Source organism: Coturnix japonica, chromosome 37, assembly GCF_054131305.1.
Source record: "Coturnix japonica strain WE chromosome 37, WE-NBRP24, whole genome shotgun sequence".
Classification (NCBI taxonomy): Eukaryota; Metazoa; Chordata; class Aves; order Galliformes; family Phasianidae; genus Coturnix; species Coturnix japonica.
The window spans coordinates 1765773-1789557 of NC_140699.1; the positions used below are offsets into that span (position 1 = coordinate 1765773).

Sequence of the window (23785 nt, forward strand, 5' to 3'; positions counted from 1 at the left end):
CAACACCAACTCACAACACCAACTCACAACACCAACTCACAACACCAACTCACAACACCAACTCACAACACCAACTCACAACACCAACTCACAACACCAACTCACAACACCAACTCACAACACCAACTCACAACACCAACTCACAACACTCAAACAGACTGAGCAGTGGTATCTCAGTCACTTAAAACACACAGAAGCATCCAAACCCAGAGCACACACATCCCTTCCTGTGGTACTGCAGCCCACAGCTCACCTTCACACCTCTGTTGATTCCTGGTGTTTTACACACATGCAGCCTCGCTACGGTTCCATGGGTGTCACACAAGACCTGCAGGACCTCTTTCTCCGCAAACCCCACCTGTTGGGTGTTTCCTGTTGGCACTGAACATGAACAAATCTACCGCTGAGCAACAGGACGTGAGACAAACAGCAGAAAACAACCAACCTGCAGAACTAACTCGTTTGGGTTGGCCCAGATGTTAGCATGCTCCCTTTCCATGGCCCAGGCCAAGCTTGATGAGCTGCTCCTCGTTTGCAGAGGGGGAGAACGCTGCAGATGGGATGTGGTGGCTATGCACACATCATGCCTTTCTCTTGCTTTTCCTCTCTCCATCTTCCATTAGCAAACAGCATCTATAAGCTTTCCTTCCTGAAAAAATCACTGGTTAAAAACGAATTGGTAAGCTTGCTTTTAAAACTGCCTTCTTTATGCAGCTTGATGCTTTAAAGCAGAAGCTCACCTAGCAATGGTGGGTCAAGTACAATTTGCCCTTGGTCAATCCATGCTGACTATTCCTGAAGATTCTTCCTCTTTAAAGCTCTGTGTACATCCAACCTAACTCCAAAATCTTATCAACTGTGCCTTATCACTTTCCATTGCGTTTTAAAATCCTCACTGACTCCTTTACTTGTTCCCTTGCTTGCTATTTCTGTGCAAACCAAACACTGGAGTTAGGGTTCTTGTAAAATGAACCATGGCCTACAGGTAGAAGGCACCAAAATTTATGCTTAACATACTTTGCTCAATCTGTATCTTACTTCGGTCAAGGTTTACTAGATACTGAAGTATGGAGTAAGCACTATATACAATGAGAAGTAAATTTCTGGATTAAGTGCTATATTTTTTCTGTAAGAAACTAGCACTACATCTTTACACACCTGCTTTGTTCTCTGAGTATTTAGATCAAGCGGAGATTCTTCAAACACTGAAGCTACATCAGAAAATTCCATGGATCCAAACACATCTGGCACATGGCTGCAGTCTGGCACATCTTCATTATGTCAGAGCCTTTTCAGACTGAAAAGAAATGTGCCATTGAGATTCTTTTGCAGAATTAAAAGAAAGATTTCATCAAAAGATTTCATCACTAAAATCTAAATAAGATTGCTTTGCAAGTTCCAAACTATGGCGAAGAGCTAATGCAGGTCCACAAGCCAGCAGCAAAAACTTTTATATTATGTTCTTAATACTGTAATTTTGGATTTGACGTTCATATCAAGAGCAGAAGGGAAATTACTCTTAGAGCTCAAGTCATCTTTCACAGCCTGTGTCAACAAGAGCAGCACCTCATAGCCTTTGGTTTGAAGACCCGGACCACAAGCTAGCTAATGATTTTACACAGAATTCCAGAGTTCAAGTCATTGTTTCTATTAGGGCTGCAATTCTACTGAAAGCCTTCAAGTTCATCACACTGAATTATCACTGGCACCACACATAACTCCACGTTACATATGTGATCACAAGCAACCTGGCAACTTCAGACAATTCCAAAGCACTCCACGTGCACTTTGCTACTAAAGTACAGAAAAAGGAATTAACATCAGAAATAGCTGCAGTCAAAACCATCTAAGAATCCAAGTCTCCAGGAAACAAGGAAAGCAAATCCTCTCCAGGACTGTCTTCTAAAAGGAAACAGATCAGAAAGGTGAGATCTTTCCCCCTTTGATCACCCACTCATGTAACGTCCATGTCATTTCTAAGTATGCTGCCCAGACCAAGACTGAGGATGCTTCAGAAGAAGACCTTCCCTGCTAAGCCAAACAGAACAAGTAAGGTACCAAAATATGTAGAGCCAAACATGGAAAGGTGCTCTAAGAAGGTAAGCATCACAAGAGACCAACAGGAATGCTTACACAATCCAAACAATGCACAATGTCTGTTCCACAAGCTGCCAAGAGGAATGTGTGCAGTACTCACAGCGCACCATGTACACTGCTTACTGCAGTCATACAACTTCGTAGGACCAGACCAACTTACTGAAACATTTTAATGAACAGACCGAACTGTATGGAACTAGGAGGACAAGTGGTGAGAGACCACAGGCTGAATGCAAGCCAGCAGTGTGCTCTGACAGAAAAGAAGTACAACAAGATCATCAGCTGCATTAAAAAGCAGCACAACCAGACCACGACAAGTCATTCCTGCTTCAACACTCACTGGACCACATCTACAATACTGTATCTGGTTTTTGGCCAGGAAGGATAACAACCTGAAGCAAGTTCTGGGGATGACCTCCAGCCTGTGCAGGGGGCTGAAGCTCCCACTCAGAGAAGAGAAGCTGGGGAGAATGATCTTTGTTCAGAGTGCCTTCCAGTAGCCTTAGATAGAGGGATTTCATAAGATGCCTAGGAAAATGCTCGTGCTGTAATGATTTGCTTTACTGAGAGATACCAGCAGCTTACAAAATGCCAAGCTCTAACCTATTGGTGAGGAAATATTCAAGCCTTCCAGTACCTAACCTGTGCTTCAAGACTTCAGTGACAGAAAATCCATTGGATGGGGCCAGAGGAATGCATCTCACCCCATACCCTCTGTACAGCCACCATTTGTTTAAAGGATCACTCTTCCTTGAGGCACAAAACTAGAGCAGGTTACACAACAGACTGACACCACAAGGGCTTCTCTCTAGATACAAACTGCAGCAAAGAGCATCACAAAAATGGGAAACCAACACTCAGATCAGATCTGTGTCTCTGCTCCGCTCATTAGGAGCATCATGTTTTACTCCCCTTTCAGAGGAAGATACTTCTTCAAGGATAACAAAATCCAGCTCAGCTACACAACACAGTACCAAATAGCAATAATTATCTAACATTTCCTGTGGGGAAAGAATCCTAAGCACAAGTTATTCTCTGAGTTTCAGCTGGAACTGAATTATTTTCTTCAGTGTCTGATTTAATACTACGTTTTCATTCTAGAGAAACAATGGAGATAGCGCAGTGATGCTTACAGTTGCTGCCAGGCAGCGTTGTACAGAGCCACAGTCAATCTCAGCTGAGAGCCCAAGGAAGTGAGAAGGAACAGAACTAGGACAGCTGACTTAAACTGGCCAAAGGATATTCCATACTATATGACATATTGTGGAAGGAGTTTTGAAGGGGGTAGAACTTCATGTCAATCTCTTCCACTACTAGGAGGCTAACTGGACACTGATTGGTAGGTGGTGAGCAATTGCTTTTGCATTCATCATAACTATTATCCTTTATCTCAGTAAATAATTCTATCAATTCAATCAACCCATTAGTTCTACTTTGTGTTACTTCTCCCGCCTTAAGTTCTCTCCTGCAATCCACTGGAATGGAGTGGAGTACTGTAACTTTCTCTCCCAACAGAAAAATAAAAACACATTCATTATTATTTATGGAAGACTGACTACAGTTCAGGCTCACTGGTTTGAGGTCTCTGGGCATAACCCTGACTGTGAACATAAGCAATTGCTGAAACAATATGTCAAAAAAAGACTGGAGCTTCCTCTTCCAAAAGGTGGTCCTTAGAAACAATGCAATCAAACAGCTTCCCTGTAAGATAAGGTTATCTGAAAATGCATTTAGAGAGTATCAGAGAAAGGTAAGTAACAATGACAGCACAGAAAGCAGAAACTATTTCTTACCTCTATGACTATAAATATTTCTTTGGTGTCTCTCTTACGTGATCCAATGGGCAAACATGTTGATGACTTCAGTTCTTCATGGCATCAATTTCTGTTTTAGCATGAGGCAAGTCATCCTTAAGAGACCATAAAAGCAAGCGATGAGATTGCTAACTACTGTGACATACCAGGTACCACATCTGACTGCTGTGAAACATAACAAGCACATACGGGACAGTACACAATTCAACATCAACTCAGCAATGACTGACATCACTCCCATAGAAATTCTGAAACAGAGCTGTGAAAAATGAAAAGTAAAACATTCAGCATTTTCATTGGTATTTTGGTAAAGTTGCTGTAATAATGTAACAATAATGTAATGTAATGTAATAACGTAATAACTTCCTCCATTTTACAGCCAGAGAATACTGCCCTCTGAACAACGAGGAAGAAGATTTGTGGTGCTCTGTTAAACTTTTTCCAGCTCTACAGCATCTTTCAAAAGGCAATGGGACCAGTAGGCTGCATTCGTATGTACCATCCCACCTGCCCCCGTGTTCTTGAGAACTCCACAACTCCAACAGAAGATATTATCATATTTAAATGCCTTTTGGCTTACCCCTACAGAAACTTTCTCCATGATTTTTAGTGCAACTTTTTCACCAGTAAGAAGATGCCGCCCGAGTTTTACCTTGGCAAAACCACCTACAAATCAAAACACAGATGCTTAAAGTTGAGTGTGAATTCTTCTCTAATATAATATTACAATTTCCAACTGGTTTAAAAAACGAATTTCAAATTTATACAAATGAAACCTGACTTAGAGAACTGACAAGAGCTGTTAATCTATTCTCACATTAATTCTAGAGTGGTGAGACAGACTGTTAGGCGTGCTGTTTCTGTACAAAGATGACACTTACCCGTTCCAACTGTTTCATGGAATTCCTAGTACTTGAGAATTTCCTCGTAGTCACTGACAGACATCCTGAATGTGCAAGAACTGAAGATCCTCCAAGCACGTGCAATGAGGAAGTGCCAGCAGTGTTCACATCCTACTTAGGACATATTCTTAGAGGCAGAAGGGACACTCGTGGCAGATCCAGCAATGCTCATCTTCTCACCAACGTGCATCCCCCTCTCACCCAGCAACAACAAAACACAGTGCATGAAGCTGGCTTCACTTAGGTTAACAATATGGAACATCCCTCAGGGCTTTGTGCCACAGAGCAGTAGCAGGGCTGGACTACAGCTTGAGGAAGCAGTGGAAGCCTTTCCCTGTATGGTTACAGTGTCCCTGCACGCACCCCACAGCCAGAGCGTTGCAAGCTGAGCTGTCTTGCTGTTTCTTGTACTCATCCCAATCTCTGCGAATGAAAACTCAGAATTCAGTCAAGGCGTTGATTGAGCACGAGCGTGCCTTTATTCAATAGGAAAAAGGAGGGGGTGTGAGGTCTGGAGGAAAGATGGGACTCATTCTCTGTTGTCTGACGAGAGTGTCTCAGAAGTCGTGCTGTTGCCTGGAGCCTGGGACTCTTGGCCTGATTCTACCTCCCCCTCCAAGATGTTTGGCTTCTCCTCTGTAATGCTGACCTGAGCCTGCATGGTTGTGCTGCTGTCGGGGCACTCGTGCTGTGCTTGGGCTGGGCTGTCCTCGAAAGGCACTTGGTTCAGGCTGGTGCCTGAGGAGTCTGGCAGGCTCAGGTCAGCAGCTTCAGCAGGTATGGGATGAACGAGAGCTTCAACGATGATGGCATTCTTCTCTTTATAACTGATGTTATACGGAAGGCTTTCATCTGAACTGCAGCATCCTGTGCTTAGTAACAGTTCTTCATTGATGGAATCACAGGAAGCTGCATCGTAACATGCCCGGTGTCTTGGAGATATACAAAGGCTCGGGTCACAAAGGAAGGAGTAGATGCACAGCAGTTAGTGTCAAAGTTTCACAAGATGAATCATGAAACAGGTTCTTGACATTTGGCTATGCAGTGATGGTGGGCAGAAGCAAATAGGCTTCTAGCAACAGTGTCACTGCCTTGAAAGTGATCCTCGTGCAGGTCCAGCTCTTGTGTTGACAAGAGACTCATTTGGGAAAGACAGGAGTCAACTGAAGATGTCAGGCACAGGCTTGAATGCCAGAAGGATGTACAAGCCCACTGAAAGCATGAATTCTACCTGTGTTGCTGACAAGCAGTGTTTTGAAAGCTGGATTTGCATGCTTACCTGCCAGGACCAAGACTTCTGCTTCAGAGGGCTCCCTGGCACTGCTCTGCAGTTGGCGTTTGGCCACAGGGGAAGGTTTGCCCAGGCAGAAGCAGGAACGCCAACTGCAAGCTGCTGACTCTGCCCTCTTACTGGGAGAACTCATTCTGCAGAGAAAACAGAGCATGCTGTCAGTCATGGTGCAGGGTGAGGGAAGAGCTGCACCGAACCCTTGCCAATAGTTGCCTGTTCCTGGCAATGCCTGGTTTCTGCTGAAACACAGCTTAGAAAAGCGCTCTGTTTCAAACAGCAAGGATGCTTCCATTCCTACAGCTCAGCCCTCAAGTCCTGTTGGCTAAATACCTCTCAACGATGTCAAGCAGGGACATGGATCCCGAGAATGTTGGAGGCTCCGGCTGCTTCGCTCTCCTGGGGCGGGCCTTCAACGGGCAACGAAGGCAGGAGATGAACTTGCCCCGTTTCTTTGGCTCTGTGCAACAAAACAAAGAAACAAGTTAATTTCAGGCTTGGCTCGGTTGGACGAGGCCAAGTGCAACGCATTCAACAGAACACGTAACAACAGAAAGCATGTTCCCAACAAGGACACACAAGAACGGATTTTCCCCATCCCTGGAGGTGCCCAAGGAGCTTAATGCAGTTCTCTTTCTAAGCTTGCTCAACTCGGGCATTAATGAACCCCCTGAAAGCCACCTTCAGACCCCATTTTACTAACCCGCATTGTCAAATGTAAAATACGCACCTGGCTTTGGCAATGAATGTAGGATGGACTCGGGCAGTTTTCCCCTGATGAGTTCCACGCACTCACCAGGGAAAAAAACAACCTGTAATAAGAACAAAAAGACAGGTGGGCATTAGCCCAAGCCCAGAGCCAAAGGGAAGGTCCTCTGACACCGACACAGGGCAACTGTTTGCATCCAGAAGCCATCCTGTGCAGGCAGAGCAGCTCCAACCAGAGATTCTAGACACTACTGAAGCTGTGCTCTCTAGTCAAAAATGTGTGCCTACCTCAAAGCCACGCTTGCCTCTCCACCAGGGGCTCATCTCCTTTGGTGGCATATCAACAATGCACACGATGTCTCCAACCTGCAAAAGATTGAAACATCAATCCCAGCTTCAGCACAGCTAAAACAAAAGCCTTCTTCTACGACACAAAATATGAGAGTATTCCCGAGGCGTTCACACTCTATACTACTCTCTGTGCACAACAACAAGGAACGCCTGGAACTGCTTACCTCCAGAGAGAGCTCATCCGGCCCCTGGGCGACGTGGCTCCTAATAACATGGGCTGCCGCAATCGCTGGTACGTTTAAAGATGACATAGCACGCACCAGCTGCGGCTTCCGCATGTTATCAGCCTGCAAAACAGAGCACAGGCCGTGGTCAGGAGATGAGGACAAATCAGGAGGATTTCAAGGTGAGGAGCACATCTGCAGAGAAAGCTGCAGCAAATGCGCTCTATCCTTATCAGGAGCACTTCAGAAGGAGCTGCACGTCTCATCACAGTTATTTCCCTTCCTGGTGTGCATTGCCAGGCCATGCAAAGATGCATCTCTCTCTACCCAGACTCATCAGCAATGGCACTGGCGCAGATAGCTGGCCAGGCCCTTTTTGGCCCATTCTTTCCTGCAGGAGAGTACATCTGCAGCTCCTTCTAATGGTTCAACACAGGGAACAAAGACCGGCCAGAGCTTCATACTGTACCTCTGTCGCCGCCACCACAGGCTCACGGCTGATCTCACTGCACGCAGCACCCATAACAGCAAGTGTGAAGAGCTGGAACAGAGCAGAAACACACTTCTGTTTTCTCTATTCACACAGCACAGTATGGACAGACTTCTTCAGAACTACATTCACATACCATGTGGCAAAACCATGTGGGGGGACAAATCATGGCACGTACCTGGCAGTGAGATCACCTCAAGCTATCTGCAGCAGTTGTCGCTTTGCTCGGATGGAATGAGAGCAAAAGCTGCACCGAGGCAGTGGGCGGAGGGTGAGGAGAGGAGAGAGAAAGAGCAGGTCAGTGAGCAGGGCTAAGACATCCATGGAATAACACACACAGCACAACCGTCCCATCCACTTGCTGCAAGACATGCTGAGTCTCAGGCTACGTGATGCCTGTCCGCCCAGCAACTTTACAATGCTTCCACTACTGAGCAAAGACAATGGAAGAAGCACGGGACAGGTGCCAACTTTACTGATACCCCCTTTGGAACGTGTGTACCGGGGAAAATTACGTCTGATGGTCAAGAGTAAGCAATACGGTGCTGTGAGCTCCGACAGCCAGCAGTTCTCAACACCTCACTGCCCACCCATCCATCCCACGCCAGCTCAGCTTACCTACAAGCTGCTGCGCACGACGGTGAGAAGAAAAAGGCAATAACTGCCAACACCAGCTGCCAACACCAGCTGCCAACACCAGCTGCCAACACCAGCTGCCAACACCAGCTGCCAACACCAGCTGCCAACACCAGCTGCCAACACCAGCTGCCAACACCAACTGCCAACACCAACTGCCAACACCAACTGCCAACACCAACTGCCAACACCAACTGCCAACACCAACTGCCAACACCAACTGCCAACACCAACTGCCAACACCAACTGCCAACACCAACTGCCAACACCAACTGCCAACACCAACTGCCAACACCAACTGCCAACACCAACTGCCAACACCAACTGCCAACACCAACTGCCAACACCAACTGCCAACACCAACTGCCAACACCAACTGCCAACACCAACTGCCAACACCAACTGCCAACACCAACTGCCAACACCAACTGCCAACACCAACTGCCAACACCAACTGCCAACACCAACTGCCAACACCAACTGCCAACACCAACTGCCAACACCAACTGCCAACACCAACTGCCAACACCAACTGCCAACACCAACTGCCAACACCAACTGCCAACACCAACTGCCAACACCAACTGCCAACACCAACTGCCAACACCAACTGCCAACACCAACTGCCAACACCAACTGCCAACACCAACTGCCAACACCAACTGCCAACACCAACTGCCAACACCAACTGCCAACACCAACTGCCAACACCAACTGCCAACACCAACTGCCAACACCAACTGCCAACACCAACTGCCAACACCAACTGCCAACACCAACTGCCAACACCAACTGCCAACACCAACTGCCAACACCAACTGCCAACACCAACTGCCAACACCAACTGCCAACACCAACTGCCAACACCAACTGCCAACACCAACTGCCAACACCAACTGCCAACACCAACTGCCAACACCAACTGCCAACACCAACTGCCAACACCAACTGCCAACACCAACTGCCAACACCAACTGCCAACACCAACTGCCAACACCAACTGCCAACACCAACTGCCAACACCAACTGCCAACACCAACTGCCAACACCAACTGCCAACACCAACTGCCAACACCAACTGCCAACACCAACTGCCAACACCAACTGCCAACACCAACTGCCAACACCAACTGCCAACACCAACTGCCAACACCAACTGCCAACACCAACTGCCAACACCAACTGCCAACACCAACTGCCAACACCAACTGCCAACACCAACTGCCAACACCAACTGCCAACACCAACTGCCAACACCAACTGCCAACACCAACTGCCAACACCAACTGCCAACACCAACTGCCAACACCAACTGCCAACACCAACTGCCAACACCAACTGCCAACACCAACTGCCAACACCAACTGCCAACACCAACTGCCAACACCAACTGCCAACACCAACTGCCAACACCAACTGCCAACACCAACTGCCAACACCAACTGCCAACACCAACTGCCAACACCAACTGCCAACACCAACTGCCAACACCAACTGCCAACACCAACTGCCAACACCAACTGCCAACACCAACTGCCAACACCAACTGCCAACACCAACTGCCAACACCAACTGCCAACACCAACTGCCAACACCAACTGCCAACACCAACTGCCAACACCAACTGCCAACACCAACTGCCAACACCAACTGCCAACACCAACTGCCAACACCAACTGCCAACACCAACTGCCAACACCAACTGCCAACACCAACTGCCAACACCAACTGCCAACACCAACTGCCAACACCAACTGCCAACACCAACTGCCAACACCAACTGCCAACACCAACTGCCAACACCAACTGCCAACACCAACTGCCAACACCAACTGCCAACACCAACTGCCAACACCAACTGCCAACACCAACTGCCAACACCAACTGCCAACACCAACTGCCAACACCAACTGCCAACACCAACTGCCAACACCAACTGCCAACACCAACTGCCAACACCAACTGCCAACACCAACTGCCAACACCAACTGCCAACACCAACTGCCAACACCAACTGCCAACACCAACTGCCAACACCAACTGCCAACACCAACTGCCAACACCAACTGCCAACACCAACTGCCAACACCAACTGCCAACACCAACTGCCAACACCAACTGCCAACACCAACTGCCAACACCAACTGCCAACACCAACTGCCAACACCAACTGCCAACACCAACTGCCAACACCAACTGCCAACACCAACTGCCAACACCAACTGCCAACACCAACTGCCAACACCAACTGCCAACGCCAACTGCCAACGCCAACTGCCAACGCCAACTGCCAACGCCAACTGCCAACGCCAACTGCCAACGCCAACTGCCAACGCCAACTGCCAACGCCAACTGCCAACGCCAACTGCCAACGCCAACTGCCAACGCCAACTGCCAACGCCAACTGCCAACGCCAACTGCCAACGCCAACTGCCAACGCCAACTGCCAACGCCAACTGCCAACGCCAACTGCCAACGCCAACTGCCAACGCCAACTGCCAACGCCAACTGCCAACGCCAACTGCCAACGCCAACTGCCAACGCCAACTGCCAACGCCAACTGCCAACGCCAACTGCCAACGCCAACTGCCAACGCCAACTGCCAACGCCAACTGCCAACGCCAACTGCCAACGCCAACTGCCAACGCCAACTGCCAACGCCAACTGCCAACGCCAACTGCCAACGCCAACTGCCAACGCCAACTGCCAACGCCAACTGCCAACGCCAACTGCCAACGCCAACTGCCAACGCCAACTGCCAACGCCAACTGCCAACGCCAACTGCCAACGCCAACTGCCAACGCCAACTGCCAACGCCAACTGCCAACGCCAACTGCCAACGCCAACTGCCAACGCCAACTGCCAACGCCAACTGCCAACGCCAACTGCCAACGCCAACTGCCAACGCCAACTGCCAACGCCAACTGCCAACGCCAACTGCCAACGCCAACTGCCAACGCCAACTGCCAACGCCAACTGCCAACGCCAACTGCCAACGCCAACTGCCAACGCCAACTGCCAACGCCAACTGCCAACGCCAACTGCCAACGCCAACTGCCAACGCCAACTGCCAACGCCAACTGCCAACGCCAACTGCCAACGCCAACTGCCAACGCCAACTGCCAACGCCAACTGCCAACGCCAACTGCCAACGCCAACTGCCAACGCCAACTGCCAACGCCAACTGCCAACGCCAACTGCCAACGCCAACTGCCAACGCCAACTGCCAACGCCAACTGCCAACGCCAACTGCCAACGCCAACTGCCAACGCCAACTGCCAACGCCAACTGCCAACGCCAACTGCCAACGCCAACTGCCAACGCCAACTGCCAACGCCAACTGCCAACGCCAACTGCCAACGCCAACTGCCAACGCCAACTGCCAACGCCAACTGCCAACGCCAACTGCCAACGCCAACTGCCAACGCCAACTGCCAACGCCAACTGCCAACGCCAACTGCCAACGCCAACTGCCAACGCCAACTGCCAACGCCAACTGCCAACGCCAACTGCCAACGCCAACTGCCAACGCCAACTGCCAACGCCAACTGCCAACGCCAACTGCCAACGCCAACTGCCAACGCCAACTGCCAACGCCAACTGCCAACGCCAACTGCCAACGCCAACTGCCAACGCCAACTGCCAACGCCAACTGCCAACGCCAACTGCCAACGCCAACTGCCAACGCCAACTGCCAACGCCAACTGCCAACGCCAACTGCCAACGCCAACTGCCAACGCCAACTGCCAACGCCAACTGCCAACGCCAACTGCCAACGCCAACTGCCAACGCCAACTGCCAACGCCAACTGCCAACGCCAACTGCCAACGCCAACTGCCAACGCCAACTGCCAACGCCAACTGCCAACGCCAACTGCCAACGCCAACTGCCAACGCCAACTGCCAACGCCAACTGCCAACGCCAACTGCCAACGCCAACTGCCAACGCCAACTGCCAACGCCAACTGCCAACGCCAACTGCCAACGCCAACTGCCAACGCCAACTGCCAACGCCAACTGCCAACGCCAACTGCCAACGCCAACTGCCAACGCCAACTGCCAACGCCAACTGCCAACGCCAACTGCCAACGCCAACTGCCAACGCCAACTGCCAACGCCAACTGCCAACGCCAACTGCCAACGCCAACTGCCAACGCCAACTGCCAACGCCAACTGCCAACGCCAACTGCCAACGCCAACTGCCAACGCCAACTGCCAACGCCAACTGCCAACGCCAACTGCCAACGCCAACTGCCAACGCCAACTGCCAACGCCAACTGCCAACGCCAACTGCCAACGCCAACTGCCAACGCCAACTGCCAACGCCAACTGCCAACGCCAACTGCCAACGCCAACTGCCAACGCCAACTGCCAACGCCAACTGCCAACGCCAACTGCCAACGCCAACTGCCAACGCCAACTGCCAACGCCAACTGCCAACGCCAACTGCCAACGCCAACTGCCAACGCCAACTGCCAACGCCAACTGCCAACGCCAACTGCCAACGCCAACTGCCAACGCCAACTGCCAACGCCAACTGCCAACGCCAACTGCCAACGCCAACTGCCAACGCCAACTGCCAACGCCAACTGCCAACGCCAACTGCCAACTGCCAACTGCCAACTGCCAACTGCCAACTGCCAACTGCCAACTGCCAACTGCCAACTGCCAACGCCAACTGCCAACGCCAACTGCCAACGCCAACTGCCAACGCCAACTGCCAACGCCAACTGCCAACGCCAACTGCCAACGCCAACTGCCAACGCCAACTGCCAACGCCAACTGCCAACGCCAACTGCCAACGCCAACTGCCAACGCCAACTGCCAACGCCAACTGCCAACGCCAACTGCCAACGCCAACTGCCAACGCCAACTGCCAACGCCAACTGCCAACGCCAACTGCCAACGCCAACTGCCAACGCCAACTGCCAACGCCAACTGCCAACGCCAACTGCCAACGCCAACTGCCAACGCCAACTGCCAACGCCAACTGCCAACGCCAACTGCCAACGCCAACTGCCAACGCCAACTGCCAACGCCAACTGCCAACGCCAACTGCCAACGCCAACTGCCAACGCCAACTGCCAACGCCAACTGCCAACGCCAACTGCCAACGCCAACTGCCAACGCCAACTGCCAACGCCAACTGCCAACGCCAACTGCCAACGCCAACTGCCAACGCCAACTGCCAACGCCAACTGCCAACGCCAACTGCCAACGCCAACTGCCAACGCCAACTGCCAACGCCAACTGCCAACGCCAACTGCCAACGCCAACTGCCAACGCCAACTGCCAACGCCAACTGCCAACGCCAACTGCCAACGCCAACTGCCAACGCCAACTGCCAACGCCAACTGCCAACGCCAACTGCCAACGCCAACTGCCAACGCCAACTGCCAACGCCAACTGCCAACGCCAACTGCCAACGCCAACTGCCAACGCCAACTGCCAACGCCAACTGCCAACGCCAACTGCCAACGCCAACTGCCAACGCCAACTGCCAACGCCAACTGCCAACGCCAACTGCCAACTGCCAACTGCCAACTGCCAACACCAACTGCCAACACCAACTGCCAACACCAACTGCCAACACCAACTGCCAACACCAACTGCCAACACCAACTGCCAACACCAACTGCCAACACCAACTGCCAACACCAACTGCCAACACCAACTGCCAACACCAACTGCCAACACCAACTGCCAACACCAACTGCCAACACCAACTGCCAACACCAACTGCCAACACCAACTGCCAACACCAACTGCCAACACCAACTGCCAACACCAACTGCCAACACCAACTGCCAACACCAACTGCCAACACCAACTGCCAACACCAACTGCCAACACCAACTGCCAACACCAACTGCCAACACCAACTGCCAACACCAACTGCCAACACCAACTGCCAACACCAACTGCCAACACCAACTGCCAACACCAACTGCCAACACCAACTGCCAACACCAACTGCCAACACCAACGGCACAAAAGGCACAAGAACAACAAGACAACCAACCACTCCGACCACTAGCTCACCCACAAAGGAACACAGAACGCACCGCTCCTCCCCTCATTCCAGCCGCTTATGACATCACCAACGGCCAACAGCCTGGTCCACCATGACCCCCCACAAGGCGGGGAGCCAAGACCACGTGGTCACGTCTGATTCCAACACGGCACCACAACATTCCAGGACTCAGTGTGGGCTTGGAATTCTATCCTGTTGTGGCAGCGCAATGGGAGGTGTTAGGGCACAGCTGAAGAGCTGACAGACAACGGACGTTTCCAAAGGATGGTGCCAGATTAACTCTCAGCATTCTCTTGCGGGGCTCTTAGGAATGCTTCAAACCCATTTTCACTGCCTAGCTCATTTCTAGAAAGTCCAGTTGAGAAATGCTCACTTTGTCTGGGGAACGCCTCTATGCATCATGAATGAAAAATAAAATAAAATGGGCACGCGACCCTATGAAACTTACCTCTCTGCTCTTGCTGTCAGCCAGATACCTCAGATGAGCATGACGTGTCCCTGCTCCTGAATGAAGATCCACCCAAGTCTGTGTTCCTCTCTGCTCCATCTCTGGGTCTAAAAGAAACACAGACAGAGATGATTACAAGATCCTTTGTGCAGATGAAAGCACAGAGTGCACACGAATTCTCTTTAGCAAGAACTACTACTTGAGAATGCATAGAATCCACACATAAATTTACTTTCTCTTTAACCCTTTTTCCTTTGTACATGATTCCACTATTTATACCCTCAATTAATGATTCATACTGCACATGATGTTATGATGTAGAATATTGACAGCAACAGCACAAAACTATGACAGAATCCACAGACAGTTTTTTGAGAGGTAGTATGAAAGATGAACAGAAAGGAAATAGATTCATTAAAATAACCTTGTTAATCCTCTCCCCGTCAAAAAAGGAAGACTTCTGGGCACTGTTACCAGCAGCTCCTAGAACACCTTGCACCACAAACTGCGGCACATACATTTTCTTCCCACAGGTCCCTCACCTCCCTCATTAGTTTCAGATTCACTCAGGTTAAAATACATGGATCAGAACAGCCATTCAGTTCTGCTTAGGCAGGATCCCACCGCCGGGATGTCTCCCAGTCCCATTCCCTGCTTTTCCCAGCACCAGTTGGGGAAAGGAACAGCAACTGACATCACCTACCCAGACTTCTGCAGGGCCTTCCATTTGGTCTCACATCACAGCGAGAAGCAGGAGAGCTCTCGTGGTACAAGAGAGTGGTGGGCTGGAGAAATAAAGGCTGCCTCTAAGATGGTGCTTCAAACAACATGTGGAACTGGACATGAGACATGAAAGACAGGGCTACATGCCCCAAAAGGGGGGAAGTTCCAGTTGCTGCAAGCCATCGAGGTAACCAATAGAGGGGCCCTGACTACAGCCTGGGCGGGGAAAGGGACAATAGAGTATACTGGGCTGTGTGGATTAGGTGGCCTGGCACATCTCAACCACAGAAATATAAAGCCTTGGTGGACACTGGCGCACAATGCACCCTAATGCCCTCAAGTCACCAAGGGACACAACCAATATAGATCCATGGAGTGACTGGGGGTTCCCAAGAATTGACTATGTTGGAGGCCGAAATAAGCCTCAATGGTAAAAACTGGCAAAAACACCCTACTGTGACTGGTCCAGAGGCTCCATGTATTTTGGGTATTGATGACCTTAGGATGAGATATTTTAAGGATCCCAAGGGCTATCGATGGGCCTTTGGGATAGCTGCTGTTAACACAAACTGTGTTAAGCAGCTGTCAGCTTTACCTGGTCTGTCAGATGATCCTTCTGCTGTGGGGTTGCTCCAGGTAAAAGACCAAGTGGTACCAATTGCCACCAAAGTGGTACAAGACAGCAGTTCCGCACCAATAGGGACTCATTGCTCCTCATTCACAAGCTAATTCGCCAATTAGAGAATCAGGGATTGATTAGCAAAACTCACTCGCCTTTTAACAGCCCCATATGGCCAGTGCGTAAAGCCAATGGAGAATGGAGGCTGACGCTGGATTACCGTGGCCTGAATGAATTCACACCTCCATTGAGTGCTGCTGTACCAGACATGATAGAACTCCAGTATGAACTGGAGTCAAAAGAAGCAAGGTGGTTTGCCATCATTGACATTGCTAATGCCTACTTTTCCATCCCATTGGCTGCAAAATGTAGGTCACAGTTTGCTTTTACCTGGAGAGCTGTTCAGTATACCTGGAACTGTTTACCTCAAGGGTGGAAGCACAGCCCAACCATTTCCATTGGTTGATCCAAGCTGTCTTGGAACAGGGTAATGCTCCCGAACACTTGCAGTATATTGATGATATTGTCGTGTGGGGCCATACAGCAGCAGAGGTTTTCAAGAAAGGAAAACAGATAATCCAAATTCTTTTGCAAGCTGGTTTTCCCATTAAGCGCAGCAAGGTGAAGGGGCCTGCCCAGGAAATCCAGTTTTTAGGTGTAAAACGGCAAGATGGGCATCGACACATCCCAGCAGATGTGACTGACAAAATCACTGCTATGTCTCCGCCCACCAACAAGACAGAGACCCAATCTTTCCTGGGAGTAGTGGGCTTTTGGAGAATGCATGTCCCAAACTACAGCCACATAGTGAGCCCCCTCTATCAGGTAACGTGGAAGAAGAATAATTTCTCATGGGGTCCTAAGCAGCAGCAGGCTTTTGAGCAGATAAAACAAGAGATAGCCCGTGCCGTGGCCTTGGGGCCAGTACGGACGGGACAGGATGTGAAAAACATAATCTACACTGCTGCTGGAGAAAAAAATCCCACTTGGAGTTTGTGGCAAAGAGCTTCAGGAGAGACCCAAGGCCGACCCCTGGGATTTTGGAGTCGAGCATATAAAGGGTCTGAGGAGCGCTATGCTTAAACTGAGAAGGAGATCTTAGCCGTGTATGAGGGGGTTCGGGCTGCTTCTGAAGTAGCTGGGACTGAGGTTCAGCTCCTTCTAGCACCTCGCTTGCCTGTGGCCCCCCTGTCACGAACACAGGTAAATTTTAGTTTAAACCGTGACAACTACCCAGAATGCTGCATCAGGGAATTTTTGCCTAGAACTTTAGAGAACTATTTTTAACTCAGAAAGGTCAGAGATAGAAAGTTCACACTGATTTCTGGGTCACCAGCCTCACCGTACATCAGCATTTTTGGTTTTTAAATGATACATAAAGTTCTCAATGGCACTGCTCTAGTTGGTAGTTCTTTCCCTTTCCGTGCAGCTCGCTCTGTGCATGGCTTGTGAACCGCTATTCAGGCCAGACAGCTGCAGCCCCAAAGACCTGCCATAAATGTACAAATTCTACCAGGATAATGTCTTGGGAGTGGAGAAACAGGATGCGCAGTCATATGGCTCTCACACATACCTTGTACAACCAGCTTGGCTCTGGACTGGGCATCACCAATGTCACAGGTGTACATGTCACTGTCACTTTTCTCCAGATTTCTTATGCTCAGCTGCAGGTCTCGTCCTTTCTGTGCCATCTCGTATTTCCTGCCAGGCCTGAGCTCAGCAATGCCTTTCCTCCATATGACGGTGTATGAGCATTTCTCGCACTGAAATGAAAAAATTGTAGTTCCACTTTCTTCAGTTTTCAGATCTGAAAGTTCCTTGATAAAGTAATTAGGTTTTTCTGGAAGGAAAAGAGGGGGATGAGGGTGTGGGACAAAGGGATTTGTTACCCGAACAAGTCTCAAGCATACAGAGGTGTCCTGAATCTCCTTTGCCCTCACTTCTAGAACATCACATAGAGATGCAAAGAATCTAAGAAGTCCACAGAGTCCACCCATTTACATAGGTTTGATAATTCCAGTAGATATCTGGAAAGTTCAATACCATTATACATGCGCTGGTAGGATCTCATCTGATAAACTGCATATAGTTTTGATTACACATATTCAATATAGACTAATTCAGATTGCCATCTTTTCTTGGCTCACTAACAACCAAGATCATAGAACCATAGAATGATCACAGAATCATAGAGTGGCCTGAGTAGGAAAGGACCTCAAAGAGTATCTAGTTTTAAACCCCCTGTCAAGGGGCCACCAACCACCAGACCAGGCTGCCCAGATCCACATCACACTGGAGAATCATTCGGTTTCCAGATTATTTTAAGGAAAAGATTTTAATCCATCGTATTTTCTGAAAACTAAGAATTGATCCTGCTCAAGGAAACAGAAGAGAAAAACATCACCCACAGGCTGCAGATATTTACCTCGACTTCTCTACATGCCATCCCCAGTGTGCTTTTCAACTCACCTTGCACAGTGACCCTGGCTTTTGTTATGGAGTCCTCTGTCTCACAGGGGTACTCCCCACTGTCCTTGGCAGTAGAGTCATGGATGATCAGAATGGCCCCAGTTCCTTCCCTCCTGCTGCAAGTCGTACTTCTGGCTTTTTCTGATTGCTTTGCCATCCTTGTACCACCTGATGTTCAAATCCGGCTTTGACAGCTCACAGCTCAGGCTGATGTCCTGCCCTGCTGCTGCTGTCTTATCCTCCAGCTGTTTTGAAACCTCAGTAGGTTTTCCTGGAAGAAAACATTGCTTTTTGAGTAACATACACTTAGGGTAGGATGCCTCTCTCAAAATACATGCATCTACATGCTGGAGATAAGTTAGAGAGGCACTTGCAACAGACGCCATCCTACAGCCAGCAGTAATCTGCAAAGTACAAACAATAGAATTCCAGGCAGCATTTATTCTCTCTTAAATCTACCCCATTGAGGATGATGAACCATGTCTGAAAACTGCCTCTCTCTTCTCTCCACTCATCACACTGGGAGCCTCGGATGATGCTCTCAGATGCACATGCTCTAGATAGGAATTTGTTGTACAGCTAGATGATGTGAAGGCCATCCCTTCAGCTTATACTTAGAGGATATTTGCTCCCACAGTTCCCTCAACAGATCATTCCTGATTTACTGTTAATGGAACAAGCTGTAGTGAGATGCCCATTTCCAACACTACCCCAGTGCTTTGGGTAGTTCTCACATTTGTGTAAAATGTTTTGTCCTTTTACTTATTTTTAAGAGAAATTCTCAGTGCTTCGAGGTTCAAGTAGAAGGTTGCTATTCACTTTAACCATATTATGAGTTAGCTCTCACGACAATCTTATCAGAAGACAGTTGAAGGAATCAGACCCCAGAATCTCTCCCATCTCATTACCTTTCACAGACAGAGAGGCTTTGGAGGTTAGACCACGGGCAGTAAAAACGACTTCCCCAGCATCAGTAGGAGTCACACTTTTGATAATGAGAGTATATTTCCGACTCACGTTAGAAGCTTTAAATCGCCCACCATTTTTCACTCTGCTTCCATTCAGTGTCCACTTGAACTCATCAATGCTTTCATGGGACAGAATGCATTCAAAAGTACAATCTTCTCCCTCCTGGATTTCAGTGGTTTTCAGCCGTTTGGTAATGCCACTATTCAGCTCTGGAAGGTAAGAGATACGTTAGTATGAGGTTTATATGGAGAAAAGGCATTTGTGACTGACATGAGTAGCAGTACTGGTGTTTTAACTTAGGATTTGCAGAACATGGCTGCATTCCTTACTGATGTATTCTCTAAGACATTCTCCACTCAGAATTACCAGAAAGCTATAAAAAAAAAAGAGACGTGAATCTCTTGTCTTTGCTCTGGAAGAACTACAATTAGAGCAGCTCAGTCCATGGAGCAGAATGAAGATTCAATGAGCTACAGAGGGAACAACCTAACAGAGAGGACAACTCTAGGATGCTGCGTGAGAAAAAGGGTTTTGCCTACGACAAGAAATTAAATGTTTCTATTAGCTAATTTGTTACCATCCTACCCCTACTGGTGTTCAAACCATTTCTCCATTTTAGGAATGTTTAGAAAGGAAATATTTCCAGGACATTCTTGATGTGTTTGGTGATTTTCATGGCAAAATGAGATACATTCACATCAAAAGCAATGGGAATTTTCCAGACATCACTGCGCTAAATTGCAGTAATACACTTCTATTGTAGAAACTATTAAGGCTCGTGGGGGAATAGGTGTAAGACATAGTGACCACACTGAATGTGCTTTCAGCACTCCTTTACTTTCCACAGTACTTAACCTGAACGCCGACCTTTGATTTGGCAACATCACGGACAATATCACAGGTATAGAAACCTGCATCTGACTTCTCGAAGTCATGGATAAGGGGATATAGGGTCTTCCCAGACTGTACCAGCTCATACTTGTTGCCAGAAGTGAGCAGAACACCGTCCTTCTTCCACACTGGTTTGACCTTCTCTTTAGAGACTTCGCATTCCAATTTAATCACACCCCGCTCCTCACCAAAAACATCATCCAAGGACTTCATGAAGACAGCAGGCTTCTCTGCAATTAAAAGGGCAAAACAGAACAATGTGATACAGTAGTTGAGACATTTCCAGTTGCTTTCAGATTTTTAAAGAGGGATAAATAAATCTTTACCAGTACTGACAACACCAATATAGAACCTAAAGCGGTTTCATGTGTGTTGACTGAATGCACTTTATGGAATTCTGAACTAATCAGTAGGAGAATACAGGGAACAGGAGGGACAGCCTGCATTGCCGGTGGGTGGGACTGATATCATATGAAGTAATTGGGATGCAGCTCTTCTAAAGCTGGAGAGCTGGCATTGCCCTCACACGGAGCACAGCTCATACAGCAGGCCACAGGATTAAGAGGATAAGATGCTGAACACTTTTGATTTTCCTGTTTTATTGACTCCTTTTATCTATCTTCTATTTCACACATCAGATGTTTATACTGGGGAAAAAACTTCCACCAAATGCAAAAGAAAGGAGAAAGAGGAAATCCTTCAAACTCTGAGCGCATAGAGTAAAAGAACTTAATTGCTGGGGAGAGCAGATTAGAATCACATTACCCTTAGAATTGGAAGAGACCCTTAAAGGCCATCTAGCCCAGCTCCCCTGCAATAAAAAGGGACATTCACAGCTAGATCAGGTTGCTCACAGCCTGGTCATTAGTCATCCCAGAGGCAAAACACACACTGAATGATCTCTCCTTCAGTCATAAATCCTTGGAGACAACAGCATTGACACTGCATGTTACTGAAGCAGTAAAAGAAACTGCTCTTGTAACTCTCCTTGTGCTAAATAAAATGATGATAAAAAGCAATGGAATGCTTTGGCAGGACACCAAAACCATCCTCCTTCGTTGATATCTGCTGCAATGGAACCTTCCACTGGAAGAAAGCCTCTGATGACTTGTCACCCCAGAGAGGTCAGCTTTAGAAGCAGGACTGCTGCACAATAGAATGAACTGGAGCTCCTTAGCATCACTTACATCCAGGAGGGCTGTGATCAGACCCACCTATCACCTTCAGGTGCGCTTTCTGACACCTTGTCTGACTTCACTGTCACTGTGCCAGCATCCTCAGGCTTAACCTGCTTCATTGTCAGTGTGCAGCAATTGCCAACGTTCTTGATGTCATTGTAATTGTTGGTGTAAAGGAGGCTGCCATTCAGGAACCATTCCACGTCCTCGTCATCATGGGACAGCTCGCAGGAGAAGACAGCAGAGCTCTCTTCAATTTCTACATCCTGCAGGTTACTTCTACATTGCGGGCTGTGAGGAAACAAGGTGAACTGTTACCACTGTTACTATAAATCATACTGGGATGTGTTAGAATGGTTGGACTAGATGATCTTTGTGTAATCTTCTCAGTGAAGATTATACATTTATAAAGTTAGCAGAAATCAACCCCAAGAAGAGAAATCTGAGGTGAAATAGGACATGTAAGAGACCACCCCCCCTGCTCATACCTTCAGCTGTCAGCGTGGCCTCAGTCTCTGCAATTCCTTGCACTTGTACACACCAGCATCATCGGGCTTCAGCTTCAGAATCTTGAGCTCTGCTGAATGCTTATCCCTCTTGATCTTGTACTTCTCAGAGGGCTTGATGAGTGTGTGGCCTTTGAACCATTTCACAACCTTTGGAGAAGGCCTGAAGTCACAGGACAGGATGACAGAATGATGTTCCAAAGCTGTCTTGTCCTCCAACTTCCTGGTGATTTCTATATGGTAATCTGCAAAGCAGGGGTGGAAGAGAAGAAAGGATGAGGACAATTGGAAGAAGAGGAAAGTCTCTTGCGTGTATTCCATTCCAATTAATGTCATGTTCACAATGGTTCTTTGAACGACTCTAAAGATAAAACAAACGATTGTCTATAGGGAATGCCATTGACTACATTTCTATAAAGTAATACTGTATATTATCTACCAAATGCAGGGTCCAGCTCTTGTTCTGTGCTTATTAAATTGCTCCCAATTGTTGAGGCTTTTATTCAAATAAGAGTGAGTTGAAAATATAACAAGTACTTTAGGGTGTGAATGGAGACTCTTATGCTGGGGACAACAGCAGATAAAAAGCCTGCAAGTTTCTTTCAGATGAAATCAATGACAAACTGCATCAAATTTAGGTGCTACCAAACTTAACCTTGTCTAGTTCAGAAATACAATTAATTTCACCTGATTTGACTTCTTTGGTATAGCCAAGGACAAAACCTCAGCTCTGTAGATCTGAATAGTAAGCACATCACAGCTATTCAAACAGATCTTTGCACAGTGCAGTGTTTTCAAAGCCTGGATATGTTACCTCTGACAAGCAGATTGGCTGTGGATTTGGATTTGCCAATTGAGAACTGAATGGTGCTTGTCATATCAGTGTTGGTTATCGCTATGGCAAGCTGGTGGATGGTGCCTTCTTGCTGCATAATCAAGTTTCTGCCAGCCTGTAAGACTTCCCCACGTAGATACCACTTGGGAGGTTTCACAGAAGGAATGGATATCTCGCATTCAAATTTGGCTTTTTCAGGCTCAGTCACATCCTCATCACACAGCTCCTTTACTAGATTAATGGATTGCTCTTTAAGAAGGATGGAACAAGAGAAAGCAGAGATTTAGAAGGAATGTAAAAAACCCTTACATTATCACCCCACTTACTCACGTCAGCATTACTGCACATGAACACTACACCTATCAGCTCAGAATGCCTTGAAACATCATTAAAAAATAATAGAAAGAAAAGAATGTTGTTAAGAAGTCAGACAATAAGATTGACAACCTGAAAAGAGCCCAGATCTTCTGATTCCCAGTCCAACATCTAAATCAAACCATGACCTTCCCATCCCAATATCAAACTCCTCGCATTACGAAATGGAAAAGAGGTTCATTGAAACACGGACATTGATAATTACTTTGGTTAAATACAGCAACTTAGCTCTGAACAACAAGTTTTCACCTAGTAAAGGTCTCTGTAGCTCAAATGTAATGACTCTACT

At 48.2% G+C, this 23785-nt stretch overlaps 2 protein-coding genes and 2 long non-coding RNA genes across 8 annotated transcripts; all 4 read right to left on the minus strand.

The window, feature by feature from the left end:
* Positions 1-41: 41 nt before the first annotated feature.
* Positions 42-4578, minus strand: LOC146754879 (uncharacterized). 5 transcript variants are annotated; one of them, XR_014938505.1, is made up of 4 exons: positions 4492-4578; positions 3891-4006; positions 741-1297; positions 42-649 (listed from the first exon to the last, which is right to left on the minus strand). It is a non-coding gene; the product is annotated as an uncharacterized LOC146754879 (long non-coding RNA). The 5 variants fall into 5 exon arrangements; XR_014938503.1 differs by having other exon boundaries at positions 43-929; positions 1159-1297; XR_014938506.1 differs by having other exon boundaries at positions 46-661; positions 1159-1297.
* A 1823-nt stretch (positions 4579-6401) lies between these two features.
* On the minus strand, positions 6402-7176 carry LOC146754880 (rho GTPase-activating protein 32-like). Its single transcript, XM_085526649.1, has 3 exons — positions 7098-7176; positions 6832-6913; positions 6402-6561 (listed from the first exon to the last, which is right to left on the minus strand). The coding sequence occupies exons 1-3, from the start codon at positions 7146-7148 to the stop codon at positions 6413-6415; spliced, it is 282 nt and encodes a 93-aa protein (XP_085382775.1). The 5' UTR covers positions 7149-7176; the 3' UTR covers positions 6402-6412.
* Positions 7177-7792: 616 nt separating this feature from the next.
* LOC146754881 (uncharacterized) lies at positions 7793-8670 on the minus strand. Its single transcript, XR_014938578.1, has 3 exons — positions 8433-8670; positions 7993-8061; positions 7793-7865 (listed from the first exon to the last, which is right to left on the minus strand). It is a non-coding gene; the product is annotated as an uncharacterized LOC146754881 (long non-coding RNA).
* A 6204-nt stretch (positions 8671-14874) lies between these two features.
* LOC146754882 (obscurin-like) lies at positions 14875-18711 on the minus strand. Its single transcript, XM_085526484.1, has 3 exons — positions 18163-18711; positions 17847-18036; positions 14875-15038 (listed from the first exon to the last, which is right to left on the minus strand). Exons 1-3 carry the CDS (start codon positions 18268-18270, stop codon positions 14875-14877), a joined length of 462 nt encoding a protein of 153 aa, XP_085382610.1. The 5' UTR covers positions 18271-18711.
* Positions 18712-23785: the final 5074 nt, after the last annotated feature.

Excerpts from the sequence above, each read along its gene's own strand:
- LOC146754880 (XM_085526649.1), bottom strand. The coding sequence starts at position 7,148 with ATGCCACCAAAGGAGATGAGCCCCTGGTGGAGAGGCAAGCGTGGCTTT. Across the intron at positions 6,914-7,097 it reads GAGGCAAGCGTGGCTTTGAG|GTTGTTTTTTTCCCTGGTGA; the intron begins GTAGGCACACAT and ends TTCTTATTACAG. Across the intron at positions 6,562-6,831 it reads ACATTCATTGCCAAAGCCAG|AGCCAAAGAAACGGGGCAAG; the intron begins GTGCGTATTTTA and ends TTTGTTGCACAG.
- LOC146754882 (XM_085526484.1), bottom strand. The coding sequence starts at position 18,270 with ATGGGTGGACTCTGTGGACTTCTTAGATTCTTTGCATCTCTATGTGAT. Across the intron at positions 18,037-18,162 it reads TATGCTTGAGACTTGTTCGG|TGCGAGAAATGCTCATACAC; the intron begins GTAACAAATCCC and ends TTTTCATTTCAG. Across the intron at positions 15,039-17,846 it reads AGCCAAGCTGGTTGTACAAG|ACCCAGAGATGGAGCAGAGA; the intron begins GTATGTGTGAGA and ends TGTTTCTTTTAG.